The sequence below is a fragment of the Aedes albopictus genome, chromosome 3 (genome assembly GCF_035046485.1).
Source record: "Aedes albopictus strain Foshan chromosome 3, AalbF5, whole genome shotgun sequence".
In the NCBI taxonomy this organism is placed as follows: domain Eukaryota; kingdom Metazoa; phylum Arthropoda; class Insecta; order Diptera; family Culicidae; genus Aedes; species Aedes albopictus.
Genome location: NC_085138.1, coordinates 271,975,563 through 271,997,087, shown reverse-complemented (window position 1 = coordinate 271,997,087; position 21,525 = coordinate 271,975,563). Strand labels below are relative to the sequence as shown.

Below are 21,525 nucleotides of genomic sequence, written 5' to 3'. Positions count from 1 at the left end.
CATATTTTTTTCCTCCGCGACTGAGATTTATCACACAGATATGATTAAGTTATCTGAAAAAAAAAATCATAGTAGCTTAGAAAAAAGTGCTCTCTTGTATAAAATATGAAAATCGACCATTTTTTCTACAATAAAAAACTCAATTCCATAGCATACCGATATATTTTACCGGTTTTCTTATATCTACAGTTCTTCCAAATTAGCACAAATAAGAACACTCAAACAAACCCTGGGTAATGATACAATAACTTACGTTCGTTAACTGTTACGTAAAAAATTTGCTGCCACTTCTTGCAGGAATCTCCAAATAGTTACTCCGTGTCAAACTGATCACACTTTTTAAACGAAATGCTGCAGCTTATGGAAAGATTAGTTACAGACTGAACCAGCCATGCCTAATATTATACTTACCTTTTCGTTATCATAAATATAAGGATATAGAGGGCTACTGGTGGGGTGCGATAAATACAATAAACAATTTTGTTATCATTTTGCCAGTAATCCAGAAAAGAAATTCTCGAAAAATGTTTCCCGGAATGACCAGTTTCTCGGAAAACGGGGTTTGTTATGTCTTCTTCTTGGCGTAACGTATCAACTGGTACAAAGCCTGTTTTTAAGAATGCTCTATGAGCACTTACACATAACACATAAAAATAATCTACACGCGTCTATAAATTTCGTGTTGTCATGGCTTACATGACATATCATGTAAATTTGCGTTATAGAGCGGTTAGGGGTCGAAATGGACACCAAAAAAAAAAGATCTGGAAAAAGTTTTCAATAAAATTTTCCACAGTTGAGAAAATTCGTAAAGATAAGCCGGAAAAACTATGCCCGAACTCGTGGAATATTGAAAAAAACTTTTTTGAGAAGGTTTTTTTTCATGTTGGGGACATAGTACCACTGTGACCATTAATTTGATCTATTGTGGTGCCATCCTCTTTATTTTTGCCGTACTGAAAAGATTCATTACTATGGAGAAATGATCATCCTCACAGCTATTGGCGTGTTTCCCAATCAGGTAATGCATTTCGTATGAAATCCAATACCTGCTTGGGATGAGAGGCCCAGACTTCCCAAGGCTCCATCCAGCCCTTATCAAGGTAACCGCAGCGCTTTTGATAAAGTGCAGCACAATCACACAATAAATGCTCAGAACTTCCGCTCTCAAATTTACAGAAACGACATTTGTTATCTTGTAATTTCCAAATTATATTTAGGTAATATTTGCAAGGGCAGTGGCTTGTTACTAGTCCAGTGTAAATACATAAATCATGTTTGTTCAGGTTCATTAACCTGAGTGTTTTAGATGCATGTTTGACAAACTACTCTTCAGCAAACTATAGCTTAAGAAACTGTTATTCAGCTAGTTCTGTTACTTGGGATGTAATCATTCTGAGTCATGCTGATACATGACATATAATGGAAAGTTACGTAATATTTCAGGACATTTCCATGATATGTCATGTAAAATTCCGTGATATTCCATGCTCCAATTAAGTGCATCATATGTCACAGAATTTGATCCTTTTTTTCGATCTGTGCTGTTAATCACTGAGAGCTATCTCTTTTAATGACCAATCTGTACATGTATGTATATCGTGTGACAGACACGAAGATACCCATACTCTATGCCCCAGGAAGTCAAGGATATTTCCATTACAAGAAGTTCCTGGACCGACCGGAAATCGAACCCGTCACCCTGTGCATGTGCATGGTCTTATTGAATACCCATGCGCTTACCGCATCGGCTACATGTGCATTTTTGTTTGTTGTTTTCTGTGCATTTGCTCATATTGACTTCGAGCTTTTAATATTTTCAAGTCATTGAACACATTGACAGTTGATAATTCGCATTCTTCGAGCTTCTTACAAAAGGACGACCAAAACTTTTAAAAGTTTGTTGTTTTTACACGTTTATTCAATTCAGTATGTATAATCTCTTACTGTTGCCCACTGTAATGGCACTATTTTTGCCCAGCTATGAATTTCTGGTGGCTTTTGACTAGGGGCTCATAAAACTGAGGTTATTTTGAAAAAAAAAAAACGTTTTTTATATTTTTTAGAAAATCTCAAATTTTCTAAGTTTAGCAGAATACATAATGTCAATGAACTGTCGTGTTTTCAAAATATTCAATTGAAAACGAGAATAGAGGGAGAATTGCTTTAGTCAACCTAATCAGATGCAAACATCAACTTTGCATGGTTATTGTCCGACGTTCTCGCAACATATTCTGCCCACCGTTTTCGTCTGTTTTTTTTTTTACAAAACATCGGACTATTCGCCGTTTTTTTGTGGACTAATAAATTTGGTTCTTCTAAATATACTTAAACAATAAAAAAATATGTCTCATGCCAATCACAATTGTGAACCCTAATTAAATCAGTTTCTTAAAACTTGTCTCCCTTTTTCAATATTTTCAAAAGTGCTTTAATATTTGTACTACTTAGCATTAACTCTACTTCCTTTTTTGCAGCATCCCCGAAAGCCTTTGAATTCATCAAAGCCGAGCTGGTCGGTGAGAAGAAAAACGTTGCCCTGATTACGCTGAATCGTCCCAAAGCTCTGAATGCTCTGTGCAACGGACTGATGAATGAAGTTAGCCAGGCTCTGGAACAGTTCGATCGCGACGATAAGGTCGGAGCTATCGTCATTACCGGCAGCGAGAAGGCCTTTGCAGCGGGTGCGGACATCAAGGAGATGCAGAACAACACCTACTCCAAGTGCATCACCGGAAACTTCCTCAATAACTGGACCAGCGTCGCCAAGGCCCAGAAACCTGTCATTGCTGCCGTTAACGGATACGCTTTGGGCGGTGGCTGTGAGTTCGCTATGATGTGCGACATCATCTACGCTGGAGATAAGGCCAAGTTCGGCCAGCCGGAAATCGCTCTCGGGACCATTCCCGGAGCCGGCGGTTCCCAGCGTACTACCCGTGTGATGGGCAAGTCGAAGGCCATGGAAATGTGTTTGACCGGAAACATGATCAACGCTGAGGAAGCAGAACGATCGGGTTTGGTCAGCAAAGTGTTCCCAGCCGATAAGGTGGTCGGTGAAGCCGTCAAGCTGGGAGAGAAGATCTCTACTTTCTCGCCATTGATTGTTCAGTTGTGCAAGGAAGCTGTAAACACTGCTTATGAAACTACGCTGAACGAAGGACTGAAGTTCGAGAGACGCCATTTCCACGCTACCTTCTCCACCAAGGATCGCCTGGAGGGTATGACCGCTTTTGTCGAGAAACGTGCCCCCAAATTCACCAACGAATAAATGTGCATTGATCAACTGTGGTAAATATATGCGACTCAGGACTCGAGCATGCCATGCATTTATTATATTTAGGCAATATGTGTTACCTCTGAGGTAAAATGCAATAACTTGAAAATAAATGGTTTACTTTAAAATACAAAAAGTATCGTTTCGATTACAACGAATATGCCTAGCTGACTGAAGGCCGACAAGGCAGATTACTGACAATTACGAAACTTCTAGAGAAATATCTGCTGGAATTTCTTTATGCAGCCCTGAAGGAACTTCTGTTGGAATCTCTGGTTGTTCAAGAATCTCTCTTAGAGAGATCCCTGCAAAAACTTCTGAAGAAATCCATGATTAGAATTTTCGAGAAATTTTAGAAGGTAATCTAGAAAACCCGCAGGAATTATTCCCCAAATGAATTCCCCGAAGAAATTCCAACGGGAATTTTTGAAGGAATTCGAGAAGGAATCTTCTAAAAATTTCTGGGAAGAATCAACGAAAAATATCCAGAAATCCCAAAGAAATTCAAGCAGGAATCCTCAAAGAATTTCCAGCAGGAATTCTCAAAAGAATTTTAGTGGGAATTTTCAAGGGAATTCGAAAAAGAATTCCAAAGAATTTCTAGGAGGAATTGCCAAAATAATTCCACGAGGAGTTCCCGAAAAAAATATAGGAAGAATTCCCATACGAATACTAAGAGGAATCCCCAGAGGTATTCCGTCAGGAGTCCCCGGAGGAATTCCGTGAGGGATCCCCGAAGCAATTCCGTGAGGGATCCCCGAAGGAATCCAGGAGGAATCTCCGAAGAATCTCGAAGACGAATCACCAAAGGAATTCCAAAAGGAAGAATCCCCGAAGGAATTTCAGGAGGAATCCTCCAAGGAATTCCAGGAGAAATCCCCGAAGGAACTCTAGGATTAATCCCCGAAGGAATTCCAAAAAAAGTCCCCGAAAGAGTTCTAGGAAGAATCTCCAAAAGGAATTTCAGGAGAAATCCCCGAAAAAATTCCAGGAGCAATCTCTGAAGTCTAGGACGAATCTCAATAGAAATTGCGATTCGAAATCCCTGCAGGAAACCCAGAGGAAACCACCGGAGGAATTCCGTGAGGGATCCCCGAAGGAATCCAGGAGGAATCTCCGAAGAAACTCGAAGACGAATTACCAAAGGAATTCCAAAAGGAAGAATCCCCGAAGGAATTTCAGGAGGAATCCTCCAAGGAACTCCAGGAGAAATCCCCGAAGGAACTCTAGAATTAATCCCGGAAGGAATTCCAAAAGGAGTCCCCGAAAGAGTTCTAGGAAGAATCTTCAAAAGGAATTTCAGGAGAAATCCCCGAAAAAAATCCAGGAGCAATCTCTGAAGTCTAGGAGCAATCTCAGTAAAAAATTCCTGCAGGAAACCCTGAGGAAACCACCGAAGGAATTAAAAACGGAACCTTAAAGGTTTTTCAAGAGGAAACCCCGAAGGAATTCCAAGAGGAATCCCCACAGGAAGTCCAGGAAGATTCCCCGAAGCAATTCCAGAAGGAATCCCCAAAGGAACTCTAGGAAGAACCCCCGAATTCCAGGAGGAATTTCAAAAAAGAAACTAGGAGAAATCACCAAAGATATTAAAGAAGGAATTCCAGTAGGAATCCACGACGGAATATCAAAAAAAAATCCCCGAAAGAATTTCAGGAGGAATCCATGAAGGAAGGCCAGGAAGAATCCCCAGAGGAATCCCAGAAAGAATTTTCAAACACATTAAAAATGGAATCCCATGGATTTCTAGGAGGAATCATGAAAGAATATCCGGAAAAAATCTTTGAAGGAATATCAGAAGAAACTCTCGAAGGAATTTTATGAGGAACCACTGAATGAGTTTCAGGAAGAATCCCCGAAAGATTTTTAGGAGGAATCCCCGGAAGAATTTTAGGAGGAATCTTCGAAGGCATTTTAAGAGGAATCCCCGAAAGAGTTTTAGCTCCTAGTAGAAATTCCATTAGGAACCCCTGAAATAATGCTAGGAGGAATCCCCACAGGACTTTCAAGAGGGAATCCCAAAAGAATGCTAGCACGAATTCCAAAAGAATTCCAGCAGTAACTCACAAAGAAATTCCAGCAGGAATCCCTAAAAGAATCCCAGTGGGAATTTCCAACGGAATTCGAGAAAGAATCCCTAATGGATTTCTAGGAGAAATCAACGAAAAATATCCATAAGGAATCTCTGAAGGATGAATTCCAGTAATAAGTCCAGGAGGAATCCCTGACGGAATATCGGAACGAATCCTCGAAGAAATTTCAGGAGGAATCCTCGAAGGACGTCTAGAAGGAATCCCCGAGGAATTCTAGAAGAAATCTTCCAATTAATTCCTGGAGGAAGTTCAGAGGGTAAACCCGACGGAATTCCAGGAAAAATCTCTGAAGAAATAACAGAAGAAATCCTTGCTGGAAGACCATGTGGAGCCCTTGAAGGAACTCTGGTAGGATATCCAAGCGGATACTCGAAAAATTTTCAAGGGGAAACCCCGAAAGAATTCTAAGAGAAATCTTCGAAGGAAAGGAACTCTAGAAGAAATCCCCGAAGGAATTGTAAGAGGAATTCCAGCAGGAAATCCCGAAGGAATTGCAGCAGGAAATGCCGAAGGAATTTCATGATTTCTGGAGGAATTCCATGAGGAATCTCTGAAGGATATCCATGAGGAATCTCCGAAGGAATTCTAAGAGGAATCATCAAAACAAAAAAAAATCCAGGAAACCCCGAAGGAACTTTAGGAGAAATCAAATCCACGACAGAATATCAGGAGAAATCCCCGAAAGCATCTCAGGATGAATCCATGAAGTCCAGAAGGAATTCCAGGTGGAATCCCCGAAGAAATTCCAGAAGAAATTCTAGAATAAATTGTAAGAGGAATCTCCGAAGGAAGTCCAGGAGGAATCCCCGAAGTAAGTCCAGGAGAAATCTCCGAAGAAATTCTAAGAGGAACCCTCGAAGAAATTACAGGATAAATCCCTGCAGGAATCCCAGGAGCAATTCCTGGAAGAATCCTTAAGAGAAATCCCCTAAGGATATCCTGAAGAAAACTTAGAAGAAACCCTTATATAGGGATTCCTGAATAAATTTCTGGAGGAATCCCTGAATTTTGCTGGAGGTATCCTTGGACCCTCCTATAAGACTCTCTGACGGAATTCCTGGAGAGTTTTCCGAAGGAACTTCTGTAGGAATCCCTGAAGAAATTCAGGAGCAATCTAAGAAGAAACATTTGCAAGAATCCCTGAAACTGTTGAAATCTCAGTAGGAACTCTTGGGCTAATTTCTGTAAGAACACTTGCAAGAATATCTGAGAAACTTCAGAAGGAATCCCAACATGAACGCCCAGACTAATTTCTAAAGACCTCCTGCAGGAATTCCTAAAGGAACTTTTTACAAAATTCTTGATGGATCTCCAGGAGGCATTTACGAACCCTCCTGAAAGAATGTCTGAAGGGAATGGACTTCTGGAAGGATACCTGAGCGAACTCATGTTGAAATAGGTTAGGGAGTTTTAAATTAATTCCTAACGAACACCTGAAGGTAACCCTGAATTCTCCTGGAGCTATTAGGCAGATCCCTGAACGAACTCCTGGAGAGATCAACGAAGGAACCTCTAGAGTAATTCTTGAATGTGTCCGATCACGGACACTCGGTATTGCAGCAGATGGGCCGACTCCTTCTTCTGAAGGAGTGCCAACAGCAGAGGATTACACTTAGGTGGAGAGACGGAAAAATAATCCTGATAACTCCTGCTTAGCCTTGAAAAAGGCTGGTTTGGTATCCAAACTCCAGGGACTTAATAAAACACTTCACTCCACTTTTTGAAACTTCAATGTATTCACTTTGATCACTTATAGAAAACTGAAAACTGATATTAAACATAGCTCCCTCTTATACCCCATTCCCCATATACACGCTACCGCGATCACGTGTTCCAGAAAGTTCTAGGCGCGCATTCGCCGCCGCCGCGCCGGTAGAACATTCTCGACGCATCGTGTAGCCGTCGTCCAGCGAACATTTTGGTGGCCACGGCATATGCCGCCGCCGCTCTCTTGTTGTCGTAGTCGTCGTCGTTCCTCTCTCGCGCTCTCTCGATCGGTTGTCGTGTTCATTCTTCTCCTCGGCGACGCGGCGGTGCGCATCATCGTTGTCGTCGCTCTCAACAGCCAGCCAGCTTGCTGCGCGACTGTCGTTCGGGGAAGTGCGTGTTCATTTTACACACAAACACACATAAATGTTAGCAGGGTGACCGAAATATCCCGCGGTCGACTCGAGGTTAGTAGGATGGGATTTGGGATTGGAATACGGTTACTGCGGGAACACACGTGACATACATATACAAACTATGTTCGCTCTGAGCGCGGACAGAATGTTTCTGAAAGAATCTCTGAAAAATGTTCAGGAGGCTTCCAGAAGTAATGTAAAGAGGAATTTCAGGAGGGATTCGTGAAGAAATTCCAAAAGGGATGAAACTCCCGGAGCGATCCCTACAGAACGTTAGAAGACATCCCTTGTTGGAATTCTAGAGGATCTGAAGGATCTTCTGGAGGAATCTCTGAGGAAACTCCTGCACTAGTTCCTGAAGAAACTCCTGTAGGAATTCGTGAAGAAACTCTCAGACTAATCTCTGACGGACATCCTATGGGAATCCCTGAAGGGTCTTCTGGATAAATCTCTGATATGTTTATCTCTACACACCAATTTTTTTGAAATGCTTCCAGCACAAAAAAAAAACAGCAAAATAAATTGCTGAATTTCAGCAAAATTTTTGCTGAATTTCAGCATAACGTTGCTGATTAACTGTCAAAATTGCTGGGTGGTTTAGCAAGTTGAAAAATAATTGCAGATACTCAGTAAACTCGTATCACAGACAATCGTATTGCTGAATGCAATCAGCACACAAAAAAACAGCAAAGTTTTCTGAATATCAGCAAACAAAATTTGCAGTGTAGGAGGCATACCTGATTCCTCCTGAAAGAATTTCTGAAGGAACTCCTGGAGTTTTCCCTGAAGGTACTCTTGCCGAGATTTCCTGAAAAATCTTTTGAAAAAAAAAAATAAACGATGAAACTTCTGAAGGCATCCCTAAAGAATTTTCTGAAAAAATCTCTGGTGGATCTCCTGGAGGCATCACTGAATCCTTCTGACGATACTTTTGGAGAGATGTGAATGATGAATAATGAATGAAATCTTATGAAAAATCAAGAAAAAGTTCTGAGAGTTTTGTATTTGAATGGACATTGGACATCTTGAAATTACATTTAATTTTTCTTCAGAAGTTCCTTAATTAAAGTATCCTGCAAAGGTTGTCTAAAACAATAGAAAGAAAAAAATGATCAGGCTTCAAATTGTCGTATCGTATTACATTTACAGATGAGAAAATCTATTATGAGAAATCAATTATTGCAGTCAAACTCTTATGATAGTAATCGTGAGAATTTTTTATCTCAACTTTATGTAAACTTTGTTCGTACACTGATCTCAGGCGCCACAGTGGTCCAGATATAAAAATACCTTGCAAAAATTGTTAAATCATAGTAGTCTGCAAGTTTTAGCCTAAATTAATGTATTGGAACAGGATCTAGTACTCAGTTTTACATTTTAATCAATGATGAATACTTAAAAAAGTCTTTGGACGGAATATCTCCGTGGGGAGTAGCGGGGAGCGATTTGTAAGACACTTTGAAGTCGAAGTATTATGAACTCCTAGTGCTAATGGCATATAATGTCGATTTTGAAGCCAAGTGTTATTTTGATCTCTTGCTCCATTGCAGATGCCTGATATACGCAAGAACTTTTTGAGGTAATCGAATTACTTATATCTATCGACTTTTGTAGTGGTTGAACTCGTTTGTGTTCTTTATCAAAAATTCAGTATTTTTTTCATCAGGAACTATTCAGTGATGTAACAAAATAAAAAAAAACAATATTTCCAATTTTCTTTAATAGCTATTCAATACTCCTGATAATATAGATGAATACTCGATTACAGGAAACTCATCAAAGACATGTTCAAAAAATGAGTTTCTGACCGCTTTTTTCAAAATTGAACCTCTCTGCGGCGTATGGCGCGCCGCCGATAACCTCGGCCGGCGTCGGCGGCGGCGTGGCGTGATGGCGCACAGGTCTATTTGCAGTGTACTCCAGTGTAAACTACTGCAATAAAAAGTCGTTAGCATCATTAACACGGTCCAACACTATTTATTTCCAAGCTCTAAACCCTAGAAATTCATCTATCAATTCATTTTGCTTAAAAATCTAAAATGTTGGTTTTTCGATCGTCATTGAACTTAATTGAAATCTCGTACATGCTACTCCTATTGGCGTAGTCATCTTTTCCTTTTTTCTTACACAATCTCCTAAACAAACACGAGAAAAAGAAGGAAGGAAAGGAGACATTTTGCCTCCTGTTTCATCCCGCCAGCAAAAAAAAATCTTGTAATATCATTTCGCTGAACATCAGTCGCGTCGTACATGTAATGTACAAATTACATCCTTTGGCTCGTAAAGGCTATTTCGTCAGCCAGGAGCCGTTGATACTGAGGCAAAACCACTTATGAATTTCAGGAGGCGCAACATCATAAGCGGTTCTAGTAGGTTCGAATGTACTTTACTTCGTTAGCTTTTTTGTTTCAGTGTACTCGATTTTTGTTCTATGCCTTCTCCTTCTTTTTTCTTCTTTATGGCCCAACGTTCGCATTAGATTGGAACTTGGCTTGCCTCTCTTCAACTTAGTGTTCGTTGAGCACTTCCACAGTTATTAATTGAAGGACTTTCTTTGCCTGCCATTGAATGAATTTGCATATTGGCGCATTTGCCCAAAAGTACACGCGGTAAATCCCCGAGGAAAGGAACAGCCGCGTTTTTTGCATCCCGTTTACTTCATTCTTATGGGAGATAACATTTGCGGCGTTTCCTCAAGTGCGGCCGTTCCTTTCCAGAAGGATTTGCCGCGTGGAATTTCGTGCAAATGCGCGTTTGGAAACATTACAAAGGCCGCGCGGTGTATCATTTTCAGCGCACCACTCAATATTGTGAGGCAAGTACATTGATACACTATGCCCAGGGAGTCGAGAAAATTTTCCCGACCGGAACGGGAATCGAACCCGCCGTCTCCGGATTGGCGATCCATAGCCTTACCCACTAGGCTAACTGGAGACCTCTTAATAGGGCACTGCACTGTTTTGAATTTGTATGGGATTTTGAAGTTTCTTGGCCTTGTTGTTTACAAAATTTCTGTAAAAGTGAAAGAGAGGGAGAGCATTTTATGCAGTGCCCTATAGGGAACGTTCAAAAATTACGTCCAACATTTGGGGGAGGGGGGGGGGGTCTAGAAAAGTGTGACAATGCGTGTATTGGGTATGGGAAAATTGCGTGACAGAGGGGGGGGGGGGGGTCTGGAAAACCCGAAAAACGATGGACGTAATATTTGAATCTTCCCATAGCTATGCAAGCTAGTGATAAGGTTTAGAATTTTTCGTAGTTTTTTTTTGCTGTCAAAGGCATAGCGTATTTCCATGCCTATTGGTGATTTGATGTTGCGTGAAGAAGAAGAAGAAAAGCAATGATGTTTTGAAAAATCCCTATCCCTATAACACAGGGGAAGATTTTAAAATGCCTCTATAAAATCTAAAACAAAATCTAATTAAAAACGGTTTGATGTACGGTGTTAGACTTTGGACGGACTACAAATTAAGTACCTTATCAAGAAAAAAATGTTAAATTTAAATTTATACGTTCAATATGTAGTCCGTCCAAAGTCCAACGCCGTATATCAAACCGTTTTTAATAAGATTTTGTTTTAGATTTTAAAGTCATTTTAAAATCTCCCCCTGTGTTATAGGGATAGGGATTTTTCAAAACATCATCACTTTTCTTCTTCTTCATGCAACATCAAATTACCAATTAGGAATACAAAAATAAATGACAAAATAGCTTTAGCTATGCACTGCCCCCATTCGCACAACAGTCCCATGTGAATAGGAAACCCAGCAAACATGGGACTGTTATGCGAATAGAGGCAGTTCAAGTGACCATAAAACGCTAGACTGAGATGAAGAAGAAAGAAAAAGGTGAAATAAATCTTTCGGCTCAATGTCTGCTGCAGAATGTGGATGTTTCATTGTTGTTTGTTAAAACTGGAGCACACAGTTGCTGACATTGGTAAAGAGAGATGTTTGTGATAAGCGATATTTATGCGCTTCGTAGACTCTGCGATAAGGACAAAAATGATTGGGAATCAGCATACGTTATCAATAATAGCATTTATTTCAATTCACTTTCTTTCGATTATTATTACTCATTAAAACTGTAAATTAATGACATAGTGTTATTCGTGTCATAATGTTACATATGACTCACATAAAACATTCTTTATTTATACACTGAGGATACTGCAACTCCGAAAATCATACGAATCAACTATGATTTTTTGCCACAAGAATTTCTTGCGAAAATCATAGTTACGAACTATGATTTTGGATTCAAAGCGCCAACTATTATTGTCATACTGTTACTGTATAAATTTCATAACACTCACGTATGAAAACCATACCGATAACGTATAAAATCTGAAATTATTTCGTATGACTATCATACATACTTTTATGAAATATTTTGCACAAATTAAAAAAAATCGCAACCTGGAATCGAACCAGGAACGTCAAGGTTAGCGAGTGCGTGCTTTACTCATTCGCCCATCCACGCTTCGGAAGTAGAAGTGGTTAGAAGCCAATAAAAGGTTTTGTTGTTTTTTAGCAATGGTGTTTCATAACACATCTTATGATTTTCATACGATGCTTCTTATGAGATTTTTCATACGACAAGTCTTATGGATTTCGCTTTTCAATGTATGAAAAGCATACGAGAACTATGAAATGATGAAAAAAATAAAAATTCCTGATTCATAAGATGCAAACTATGAAAATCATACGAACAGTATCCTCAGTGTATAAATACAAACGTAGATTGCAACATACTTAAGGTTTTAAATATATGCGTTGGATATTTATGTAGGTATTTATTTGTGTTTCATAAAGAATCAAACGTGAACGTAACTTTCACTAGTACCATGAACGCCTCAAAAATCAGATTTGGAAAAGGGGTTCTGAAGCGAACCGCCACAAAGGAACCGAAAGAAAACCGTTTCAGGATGTGTGACACCCCAGAGGCGTAACTTATAAAACGCTAAATCGACTACCCATAGACGTATTGATGTGAAATATAAAAGGGTATTGCATGAGGTCGCGAGCCATTCAAAACTTCCGTGGCTGTTGGATGTTGTTCACTGGCTTCTGAGGAATCTGCGCCGGGGGTTTCTGGGCATGGGCCACCTGACTAGCTTCCACCGAATGCTCGTTGTGCTTGTTGGATGTAGCGCTCTGCACCACTTCGCCGGTGTTTACGTTCGGAGCTGGATTCTGTAAAAAAAAAACAAATTATGAAAGGCATGAACTGCATTGCTAGGCTGAATTCACTCCCAACGTTTTTGATTCACATAAATATTATAACCATGGAGCGGTTGATGCGAGATATCGTCGTTTTGGTTTAATTCAATTGTATTCAATGACGCTGCACAGTAGGCCTGACCGCTTCAGTACTTGTAACGCATCTACGATGCTTTGCAAGTATGAACTTCTGCTCGAATATATGCTAGCCTGCTTAATCTCATAGAAAATTTGACGTTTGAGCGGTGCCGACACCTCTCAAACGTCAAATTCCGTGTGAGAGTAAGCAGGCCAGTATATGTAATTTCGAGCAGTAATCCATTGTTAACCTTTACGTACCCGAACCCCAACAACTCATATTCAAAATGCTGGCATTTCGTCAATTTTCATTCGAATTTTTTGATGTCTCCCTCAATCGATCATAAATTGGTGCTAGTTTATTGTACTCAAGTAACCATGAAATATCTGGAACCATGATTTCGAAAGACTGAGTCAGAAACGATAGACTGATGATTGTATCATCTAATATGGCCACCCCGGACCATCTAGCACAGGGTCCACGGGGGTATCATCGGGGACATTTCTGGTTTGCAAGCTAAACATGTCATGATTTCGAGAGAATGGGGCAGAAAAAAAATGACTGAAGTAGGTATCAACTGATATGGCCGCTCCAAAATACCTGGAACAGGTTTCACGGGTGCCTCTCAAACACAATAACACAAGAAATAATTACTTTTGGCCATTTGGCAAAATAGACACCTCCCCAACCCCCTGACCCCAGTAAAATCCGGAATATCTCCGGAATGGTTCCAGATATTACATGACCACTTCAGTATAATAAACTTTTATGATTTATGATCAATTGAGGGCAACTTCAAAAAAATCGGATGAAAATTGACGAAATGAAAGCATTTTGAATATGAGTTGTTGGGGGTAAAGGTTAATGACAAGAACAGTGATAGAAGTAGTGTCATCTTCCAGGATTCTTCCAAGAGATGGCTGTGAATGTGTAGACTAGACTACACTAGAAATCAAAAAGAATGTGTGTGATTTGGGGCGCTCTTTTGCTGGGATTAAAATCCCTATAAAACAGTACCTTTTAATCAGATTCGATTTTTTGAACCTCCGAGGTAACACAACAAAAACTACAGAAATCGATGCTCCATTGCCAACCAATGGCAACCTTACAATGCAAGTCTTACGACATGCACTAAATACAAAGGAAACGTACATTGCCACAAAAAATCAAAATACTGGTCGCAATGGCTCATCCAAACAGAGATAAAAAGCTTATTTTATTTTTTTCTCTGATTTTATTAAACACGGCTGCGTAGTGGAGGTTGTGGCTTATTTTTTCAAAGTTGAAACCTGGAATTCGGGTGCTTTTCTGGATTCAAATCATATAAAAAGAGAAACCTCTTGATTTGAGCCAAAAATAGAGATTTAGAAGTGGCGGAAACGCTTCAAAGTTGAATTTTCACGCAGAAAAAAGCATGGTAAATTCAAAAATATTTCAGGTAAACTCAAATAAATTGTCAATTTGTTCTGGCAACAAAAATAAAACTGTTTGGAGCAAATCGAACGTCACATTTAAAGCAAATTCAATCCATTTTCAAAACAAACATGTATCTTCTGACAGGTTATGTTAGAAACAAATGTAAAAATTTTTGTTTTTTTTGTGGTAGGTCGGCCCTACGGAAATATTTGTTTTCCAATTAAATTTACAAAATTATTTCCTTCTCTAGGAAAATCCACTTCCCGCGTGGCACATTCAATGCCAACATCATGTAGATAACATACGCTCTCGAAATCAATGGGATTTCGTGGAAACTTTTGGAGAAACTTGCCATTTTTGCAAGAGGAAATCTTGTTTGGTGATGCAGCTGGAACTTGAGAGTTTTGTTTATGTTCTCGACGGCGGAACGGGGAGCTCTTCAATGGGTATTGTAGAAATCAATATGTAATTGAGTTTGTTTTAAAAAATAATATTTTAGTTTTAAATATTTTATCAGTTTGCCGAATAAACATGAATATTTTTGTTTCAAACGAACGAAATTTGTCTCCGTGTTTGATTAACAAAAGGCCCGGAAAAAATAATGAGGTTTACACGTCATGTAAGCTTCGTGTTATGATGTTCTACATACTTACATGACATATAATAAAAAATTACATGTTGTTCCATGACATTTGCATGATATGTCATGCATATGTCACTTCTGTGATAGCCCACGCTCCAATAATTTGCATCATATGTTACTCCCTTTTTTCGTTCTGTTAAATCACTTTAAGTGCCAGACTTTCACAATTTTCAACCGATTTTCAATCTTTTAGCATAAATCTTGTCAAAAGTTAGTTTTGGAATAAACTTGCAAAACATTATTTTTTTCCAAAATCACGCAAAATATGCGTTTTTAATGATTTTTTTAGTTGTCTAGGAATATTTAAATAACTAAAATATTTGAAAAAGCATGCTGCTAAAAGACTTGAAATCGGTCAAAAGATCGACATTCCAAAGTGAAAATACAACAGATAGCTCTTTTTTGTGTGGTAGTAAATTCGACATTTCTCGGCAAAACAAGTATTCCGGAGCATGTATCAAACACAAAAAGCTGTGTATTCAAATCTTTTTTGATTTCTATTTACGAACTATTTACTAAACTCCCCCGTTTTCCAACAAATATCATTTTTCGCAATTTTCCATACGATTTGACAGTTCTTGACTACCATTCTACCGTAAGCTTGTGGTGAAAGCTTCAGAGTGTTGACAACCGAGAGTACTCGAGACGACGGATTGAATACAAACGATGGGGTTGTCGCCGGGCTGTCAGCGCCGAAAACTGAATGCTATAAATGTTCTTGTTCTTCGCTGGTGGCCCCAACTGGAAGCATTCAATGGAAAAGTAAACAGATTTCACCCTATTGTCACACAAAATATAAGCTTTTTAGAGATTAAAGTTATTGATTAAATTTAACTCGATGTTCCACATTTTTTTTTTTCAAAAATCAATTTTGAAGAGACTCATGTACATAATAACAAATAAAATCGGCTGAAAATTTAGAAGGTTATGTCACTCGAAGGGAAAGCAACTTTTTATTACTCGGAAATTAAACTTTGAGGCGTTTGTGCCATATTTTTGGCTCAAACTCGGAGGTTTCTCTTTCTGTGATTTGAATCTGAAAGAGCATACAAATTCCAGTTTTCAACAACTTTTGAAAAATAAGCCGCACCCTTCTGCGTAGTCTTGGAATATGTAAACGACGTTTATCATTTGCCCGACCTTTCGACGCGAAATTAGTGTCTTCTTCACGGGCAAACTAATTTTGTTGTTTTTTTTTGTTTTTTCACCTATTTGTTGCTGTCAGAAACAATCGATACAATCGAGCTAGGTAATCTTTGGGCGAAATGTTGACCTTTTATTGTAGTTATATCAATCATTTGAAATTTTTCATAAAAATATTATTTTTTTATCTTATGCACTTATTTCATATTTAACCTATTTGAAGATGATGGCATATGGATGAATATAGCACAAACCAACATATAATACAGGTCGGACTCGATTATCCGGAGTCGGGTTCTGAAGCTTCTCAACCATATATCTGGCAAACGGAATATTGAATGAAGCTGAAATTTTGCCTGATTACCAATCAAATTTGGTTTGATAAAATGTCAAGATTTAAGCTTTATACAATATTTCGTTCCGAAGATATATTATTGGGAAGCTTCTGATCCCGACTCCGGATAATCGAGTCCGACCTGTACATGCATGAACTATTCATTGAAGGAGACGAAAGAACGAATTGTTGTGAAATAAAATCACAAATAAGACGCAATTTGCAATATCTCGCAAATCTTAAATCTATACTGGCTGCTAAGATACAAACACTAATGATCTCACATCACCCCTTAAAAATCTGCAGTTTGCGCTCACTACAACCCTGACGTATAATGATAGCATTAGGAAAGTAAGAAAAAGAAACCAAGTATGTAGGTATACTCACCGATAAGCCGATGACTTCGACGGGGTCCTTAGCTGGCCGTTCTGCACTGGGAGTCTTGTGCTGCACAATTCGCATACCGCCAGCCTTGACTGCAAAAACATTCGAAAGGAATAGGATTGTTAGATGTTCTTCGCTATCGGCTAGTGATTATTCATTCTTGCATGCACATTGCCGACACATTCGATGCATCAGGTGCATCATTAGTCGAACTGGAACACCAAGACATGGTTGAGCGCAATACAGTACAATGTGAGAAGTAGATTTCAGATAAAATTTCAATGCTTATTCGCTCAGGTTTCCAATAGTGATATCCTTATTTATCATTTCTTACTAAAATTCTCCATATCCTGGCAATCCAATTAGAAACACTTAATCGATAAATTGTAATAATCAGACTTACCTGCTGGTGGATGTCCAGCGACTAGTCCTTTGTCTTCATCAGCCATTTTTCTCACCGCACTGTTTGACTGTTCCAAAAGAAACTTAACTTTCCACTTATAAGCTGCTATTCGACTACTCCTATTGGACCTATTGAAGAATGATCACTGGAACATCAGCTTGAACTTGACAACACTACAACGCGATTCAGTTTACCTTACTATTCTGGTCGTGGCGAAGTAAAACCTCCACGATGGCAAATACACGGTACGATTACTATCTGTAGCTCGTTTCGAACAAAAATATTTTCCTTGCACACAGGTTCACCAATCTTCTTTGGGGGTGCTTATTATTATGAACTGGAACCGAAGCAGTACCACTGATGATGTCAATACACGACAATGAATCGTTGTGTGTGGTGGGCGAGTGTTGTACAACACATTGCTGGATTGCTGGATATTTTCTTATATTATAAACGTGGCTTGTGTATGGATTTTTATTGAAAAAAAAAAAGATAACGGTGTAAATGCCTGCCTTATAAAGTTTAGACAACAGAGATAATTTCACTATCACTGTTGAGTTTCTAGTAGAATTTTTCCACCTGAAACACTAGTTAAAATAAAAAAAACAGCTCACTTTTGCAAAAAAAAATTTACATATAGAAAATAATAACTTTTACAGAAAAAAAAACTAGAAAGGACGACCAAATTTCTTTGATTCCACTACTGTGCGTATCTTTGGACAGATAGCCCGAGCAAAGTATCATAACAATCAGATAACATACTGAGTTATCTGATATCAAAAATAATTAACTAAATTTGTTCTCATTGTGGCTGAATAAGCAGGCAACATATTGCTAATTTAGAGAAAATGTTTTGATCTATAAACTATAAGTAAGAACAAGAAATCTAACTTTGGAATAAGTAAATGCTCAGTTTGAAAATCAACCATGCGTTTTATTGTTTTAAACAAGCCTCATTTTTCTGTGTGAAGAACTACCAAGTTGATAACACAAAATTGTCAAATGAGTTCTGAAGCAAACACTAGTTATCAGTTTGTTACTGCTTAGTTATTGTACTTTGCTCGGGAGGCCTATTCCGTCAAGACTTTTGTCCTTAAAAATACTATAACTTACTATAATACGGTACCGATTCATTCCATTTTTTTTGTTTTCATGTGTGCTCACTTTCGACAAAAAATACAAAAATAAGAAACAAAACAAACAGTGCTTCAATCCTTGGCTTTTCGTAGGATGAAAATGGGAGCCACATGCTTAATAAGGGAACCAGTGCCTTATATCCTTGCAAATTCAATGGAAACCTATGGAAAACTTAGGTGTGTGCTCATTATAATGGGACTTGGGCGATACGTTGAAGATAAATCGGTCAGACCGTTTCTCTTTGGGAAACCAATTTTTCCTTAAAAATATTGAAAATATTTGCTGGAAAGGTTAGTTCCCTGTGTTGGGTTCCAGGACACTGCGATGGATGGAGATGGAGAAACATCTGAGGACACAAATATGGCAGCCACAATGGCCGACTTGAACCCCTACTCACGTTTTCAAGAGCACCAATCTTAAAAATTCGTAAACAAATGCGCTCGATAAGCCAAAGCTGCTTCTTTTTGTAAGTGAGCAAACTCAGGATAAACAACTGCAGCTTGGTTTGATGCTTCGTTCGTCTGATTTGTGCCTCTAAAGTTTGTATGCAAAATTGCAATGGGATTTCTTGATATTTCACCTTAAAGAGAACGAACGAGCTGTACGAAGTAAGTGCATAATAAATAGAAAATCAACATTTCATCACCGGCGCAAGACGTCATAATAGCTATCAAGCAAAGTATTTGGACTGCATGGGGAGTCTGAATGGCATCAAAACTAATCACACCTGAGACAGATCGCTACAAACTATCCAGATCGCAAATGTGTTTCCTAGCAACGCATCCTGACACGACTCGAACACGCACTCGCACCTAATCGACGGGAATTCTCCACCAATAGGTATGTACAGCTATAAATCGGTCAATTTTGAACTACTTAATTGACTTGATTTTTCGTACATTTATTGTACTAATCGTGCTTACATGTGTACAAAATTTCATGAAAATCGGAAAAAAATAATCGGATGTAGCTGCTGTGGAACATATCTAACTAGGGTAAAAGCTCCCTTAGTGGAGGTAGTACCAATAGTGGTGGTGGTGGCAATTTAGCACTATTTCGATCAAAAGGCTTGCAAATGACATGTTTAATAGATGCATCATACCTAATTAATAACATTAATTCAGTTTTGTGTTCAGGATTTGACGAAAAACCTATTTAAAACAATTATTTTCCTTAATGTTTTTGCTCCTTTGCACCTATAGTGGTGGTAGTGTTCCTATAGTGGCGGATCCCATAAGAATTCAATGGGATGCGCCAATATAGGAACCAATATTAAATTTTACCTCCATAATAGGAACCATGTACCTATAGTTGGTGCAAGTGATTTATTAGCAAAAACTGAAATAAACAATGGTTTTTACATTTTTCTTAGCAAATTTAAGTGAAAAACTATCGATTAACGTTTTCAGACTTTTTATTTTGTGGTTTTATCAATTTTATTCAATTATTTTTCTACAAGGAGCTACTAATAGCACCACTATTGGTACATTTACTCTATTCAATCCACGGCTCCATGAACGAAATCCTAGCACATAATGCACAACGTAAAACAACCATCTTACAGTTCATCAAAGATAGCCACATACATAAAGAAATTTAACTTTAATATCAATGGAAAGTTAGCATGCTTTAACCATACACGATTGACACTTAAGTGGTAAAGTGTCTTAACTATATAATAATAATAATATTTAAAAAAAATGCTTATAGAGTCTAATAGTGCTTTAGCGTCTTTAGTAATTAACTGCATAAATAGTATCATAGATCATTCGAAAATATTAACATGTAAATGATGATATTTCATTTTGACATAAATCTACAAAGATGATTAGTATAATATAAATTATTGTAAGTCTAAACAACAGCTGTTTTTGGCACTACGGGTACCATGAAATACTTATTTCTCACAAGTTTCTCAATCATTTCCAAGTGGTGATTTACAAGAAAACGAGACAATTATATTGTACGCTACTGTATACGTAACAGTTTTAGTGGAAAAATAGTTAAAAATGATACAAAATACCGAAAAATATGTGAACAAATTTGTGGCTGACTACTATGACTGAAATCCTCACTAACTTTAATAAAACTACCTTCAAAGGCCTGTGCCAATTTCTCAATTAGGAAAATCTAGTTATGAATAATTATTTCTCAATTTTTATTTTTCATCATAGAAAGACTCGCCGTTTTGGGTGTTGTTTTCATAAATACCATTATCTGTAGTATTGATACGGGCAAAACACCAACAAATAACATGGGCAACACAAGCAAACTGCCTCGTGACAGTCGGCTACTAATACTTTGTCATCTAGGGGAATGTTCGTGTACATCAAAGTTGACACGTACGAATTGCATTTCGACTGCATTGTCATCCAATGTAGCATTGCATGCGACGCGACATGTGCAATCCACATGTATCGTGCATTGGAAACGAGCCACTTGGTAGCAATGGCAGGAATTGCTATAAGTCTTGAATTATAGATTCAGCATTATTGATATTCAAGGGCCATATGTAGTAGAACAACTTGTGTATTTTAGATAGGGCGACAGGCACCCTCATTAACCCGTAAACACCCGGGACGTTCTACTTTTGATGGGAATGCAATATCTTTTTACCCTTCTTACACCCATAAGAAGGGTATAAATACCGCTTGGAAAACCGACTTTCGATCCGAGGCCCGCAGGGCCGAGTCACATATACCAATCAACTCAGCTCGACGAATTGAGCAAATGTCTGTATGTGCGTGTGTGTGTATGTGTGTGTGTATGTGTGTGTGTGTGTATGTATGTTACAAAAAATGACACTCACGGTTCTCAGCCGTCTGTTGACCGATTTGAGTTCTCTTGGAAGCAAATGAAAGCTACTACATCCTAGTAGAACGCTATTGAATTTTATTTTGATTGGACGTTCGGTTACCGAGATATCTTTCAAAGAGTGCTAGGGAGTAGTACAACTTAATTATTTTAGATATTTTTGACAAAGTGTATCACCATAAATTTCTCAGCCGTCTATCAACCGATTTGGGTTCTTAAGGCCCCAAACGAAAGCTACTACATCCTAGTAGAACGCTATTGAATTTTTTTTTTTGATTGGACGTTCGGTTACCGCGATATCTTTCAAAGAGGGCTAGGGAGTAGTACAACTTAATTATTTTAGATATTTTTGACAAAGTGTATCAAAAGCCTTTTTTACCCTTTTTACACCCATAAGAAGGGTATAAATATCGCTCGAAAAACCGACTTTCGATCCGAGGCCCGGAGGGCCGAGTCTCAT

At 38.5% G+C, this 21,525-nt stretch overlaps 2 protein-coding genes across 3 annotated transcripts in view; one reads left to right on the top strand and one right to left on the bottom strand.

Annotated features, from left to right (window-relative positions):
* Positions 1-3,410, top strand: part of LOC109402267 (probable enoyl-CoA hydratase, mitochondrial) — a 34,970-nt gene extending 31,560 nt beyond the window's left edge. Inside the window, exon 2 of the mRNA XM_019674916.3 lies at positions 2,478-3,410. Within this exon, the coding sequence (XP_019530461.2) occupies positions 2,478-3,268 (791 nt within the window). The 3' untranslated portion in view covers positions 3,269-3,410. The remainder of the gene's footprint in view (positions 1-2,477) is intronic.
* Positions 3,411-11,511: 8,101 nt separating this feature from the next.
* On the bottom strand, positions 11,512-17,462 carry LOC109402265 (death-associated protein 1). 2 transcript variants are annotated; one of them, XM_019674914.3, is made up of 4 exons: positions 17,309-17,462; positions 17,115-17,242; positions 16,715-16,803; positions 11,512-12,685 (listed from the first exon to the last, which is right to left on the bottom strand). In XM_019674914.3, the coding sequence occupies exons 2-4, from the start codon at positions 17,158-17,160 to the stop codon at positions 12,521-12,523; spliced, it is 300 nt and encodes a 99-aa protein (XP_019530459.1). In that variant the 5' UTR covers positions 17,161-17,242; positions 17,309-17,462; the 3' UTR covers positions 11,512-12,520. The 2 variants fall into 2 exon arrangements, with proteins under 2 accessions (XP_019530459.1, XP_062716802.1); XM_062860818.1 differs by having other exon boundaries at positions 17,115-17,454.
* Positions 17,463-21,525: the final 4,063 nt, after the last annotated feature.

Coding starts and splice junctions, on each gene's coding strand:
- LOC109402265 (XM_019674914.3), bottom strand. CDS start 17,160: ATGGCTGATGAAGACAAAGGACTAGTCGCTGGACATCCACCAGCAG. Junction 16,804..17,114: donor CGCTGGACATCCACCAGCAG/GTAAGTCTGATT, acceptor ATGTTTTTGCAG/TCAAGGCTGGCGGTATGCGA. Junction 12,686..16,714: donor TCGAAGTCATCGGCTTATCG/GTGAGTATACCT, acceptor TTTTTTTTACAG/AATCCAGCTCCGAACGTAAA.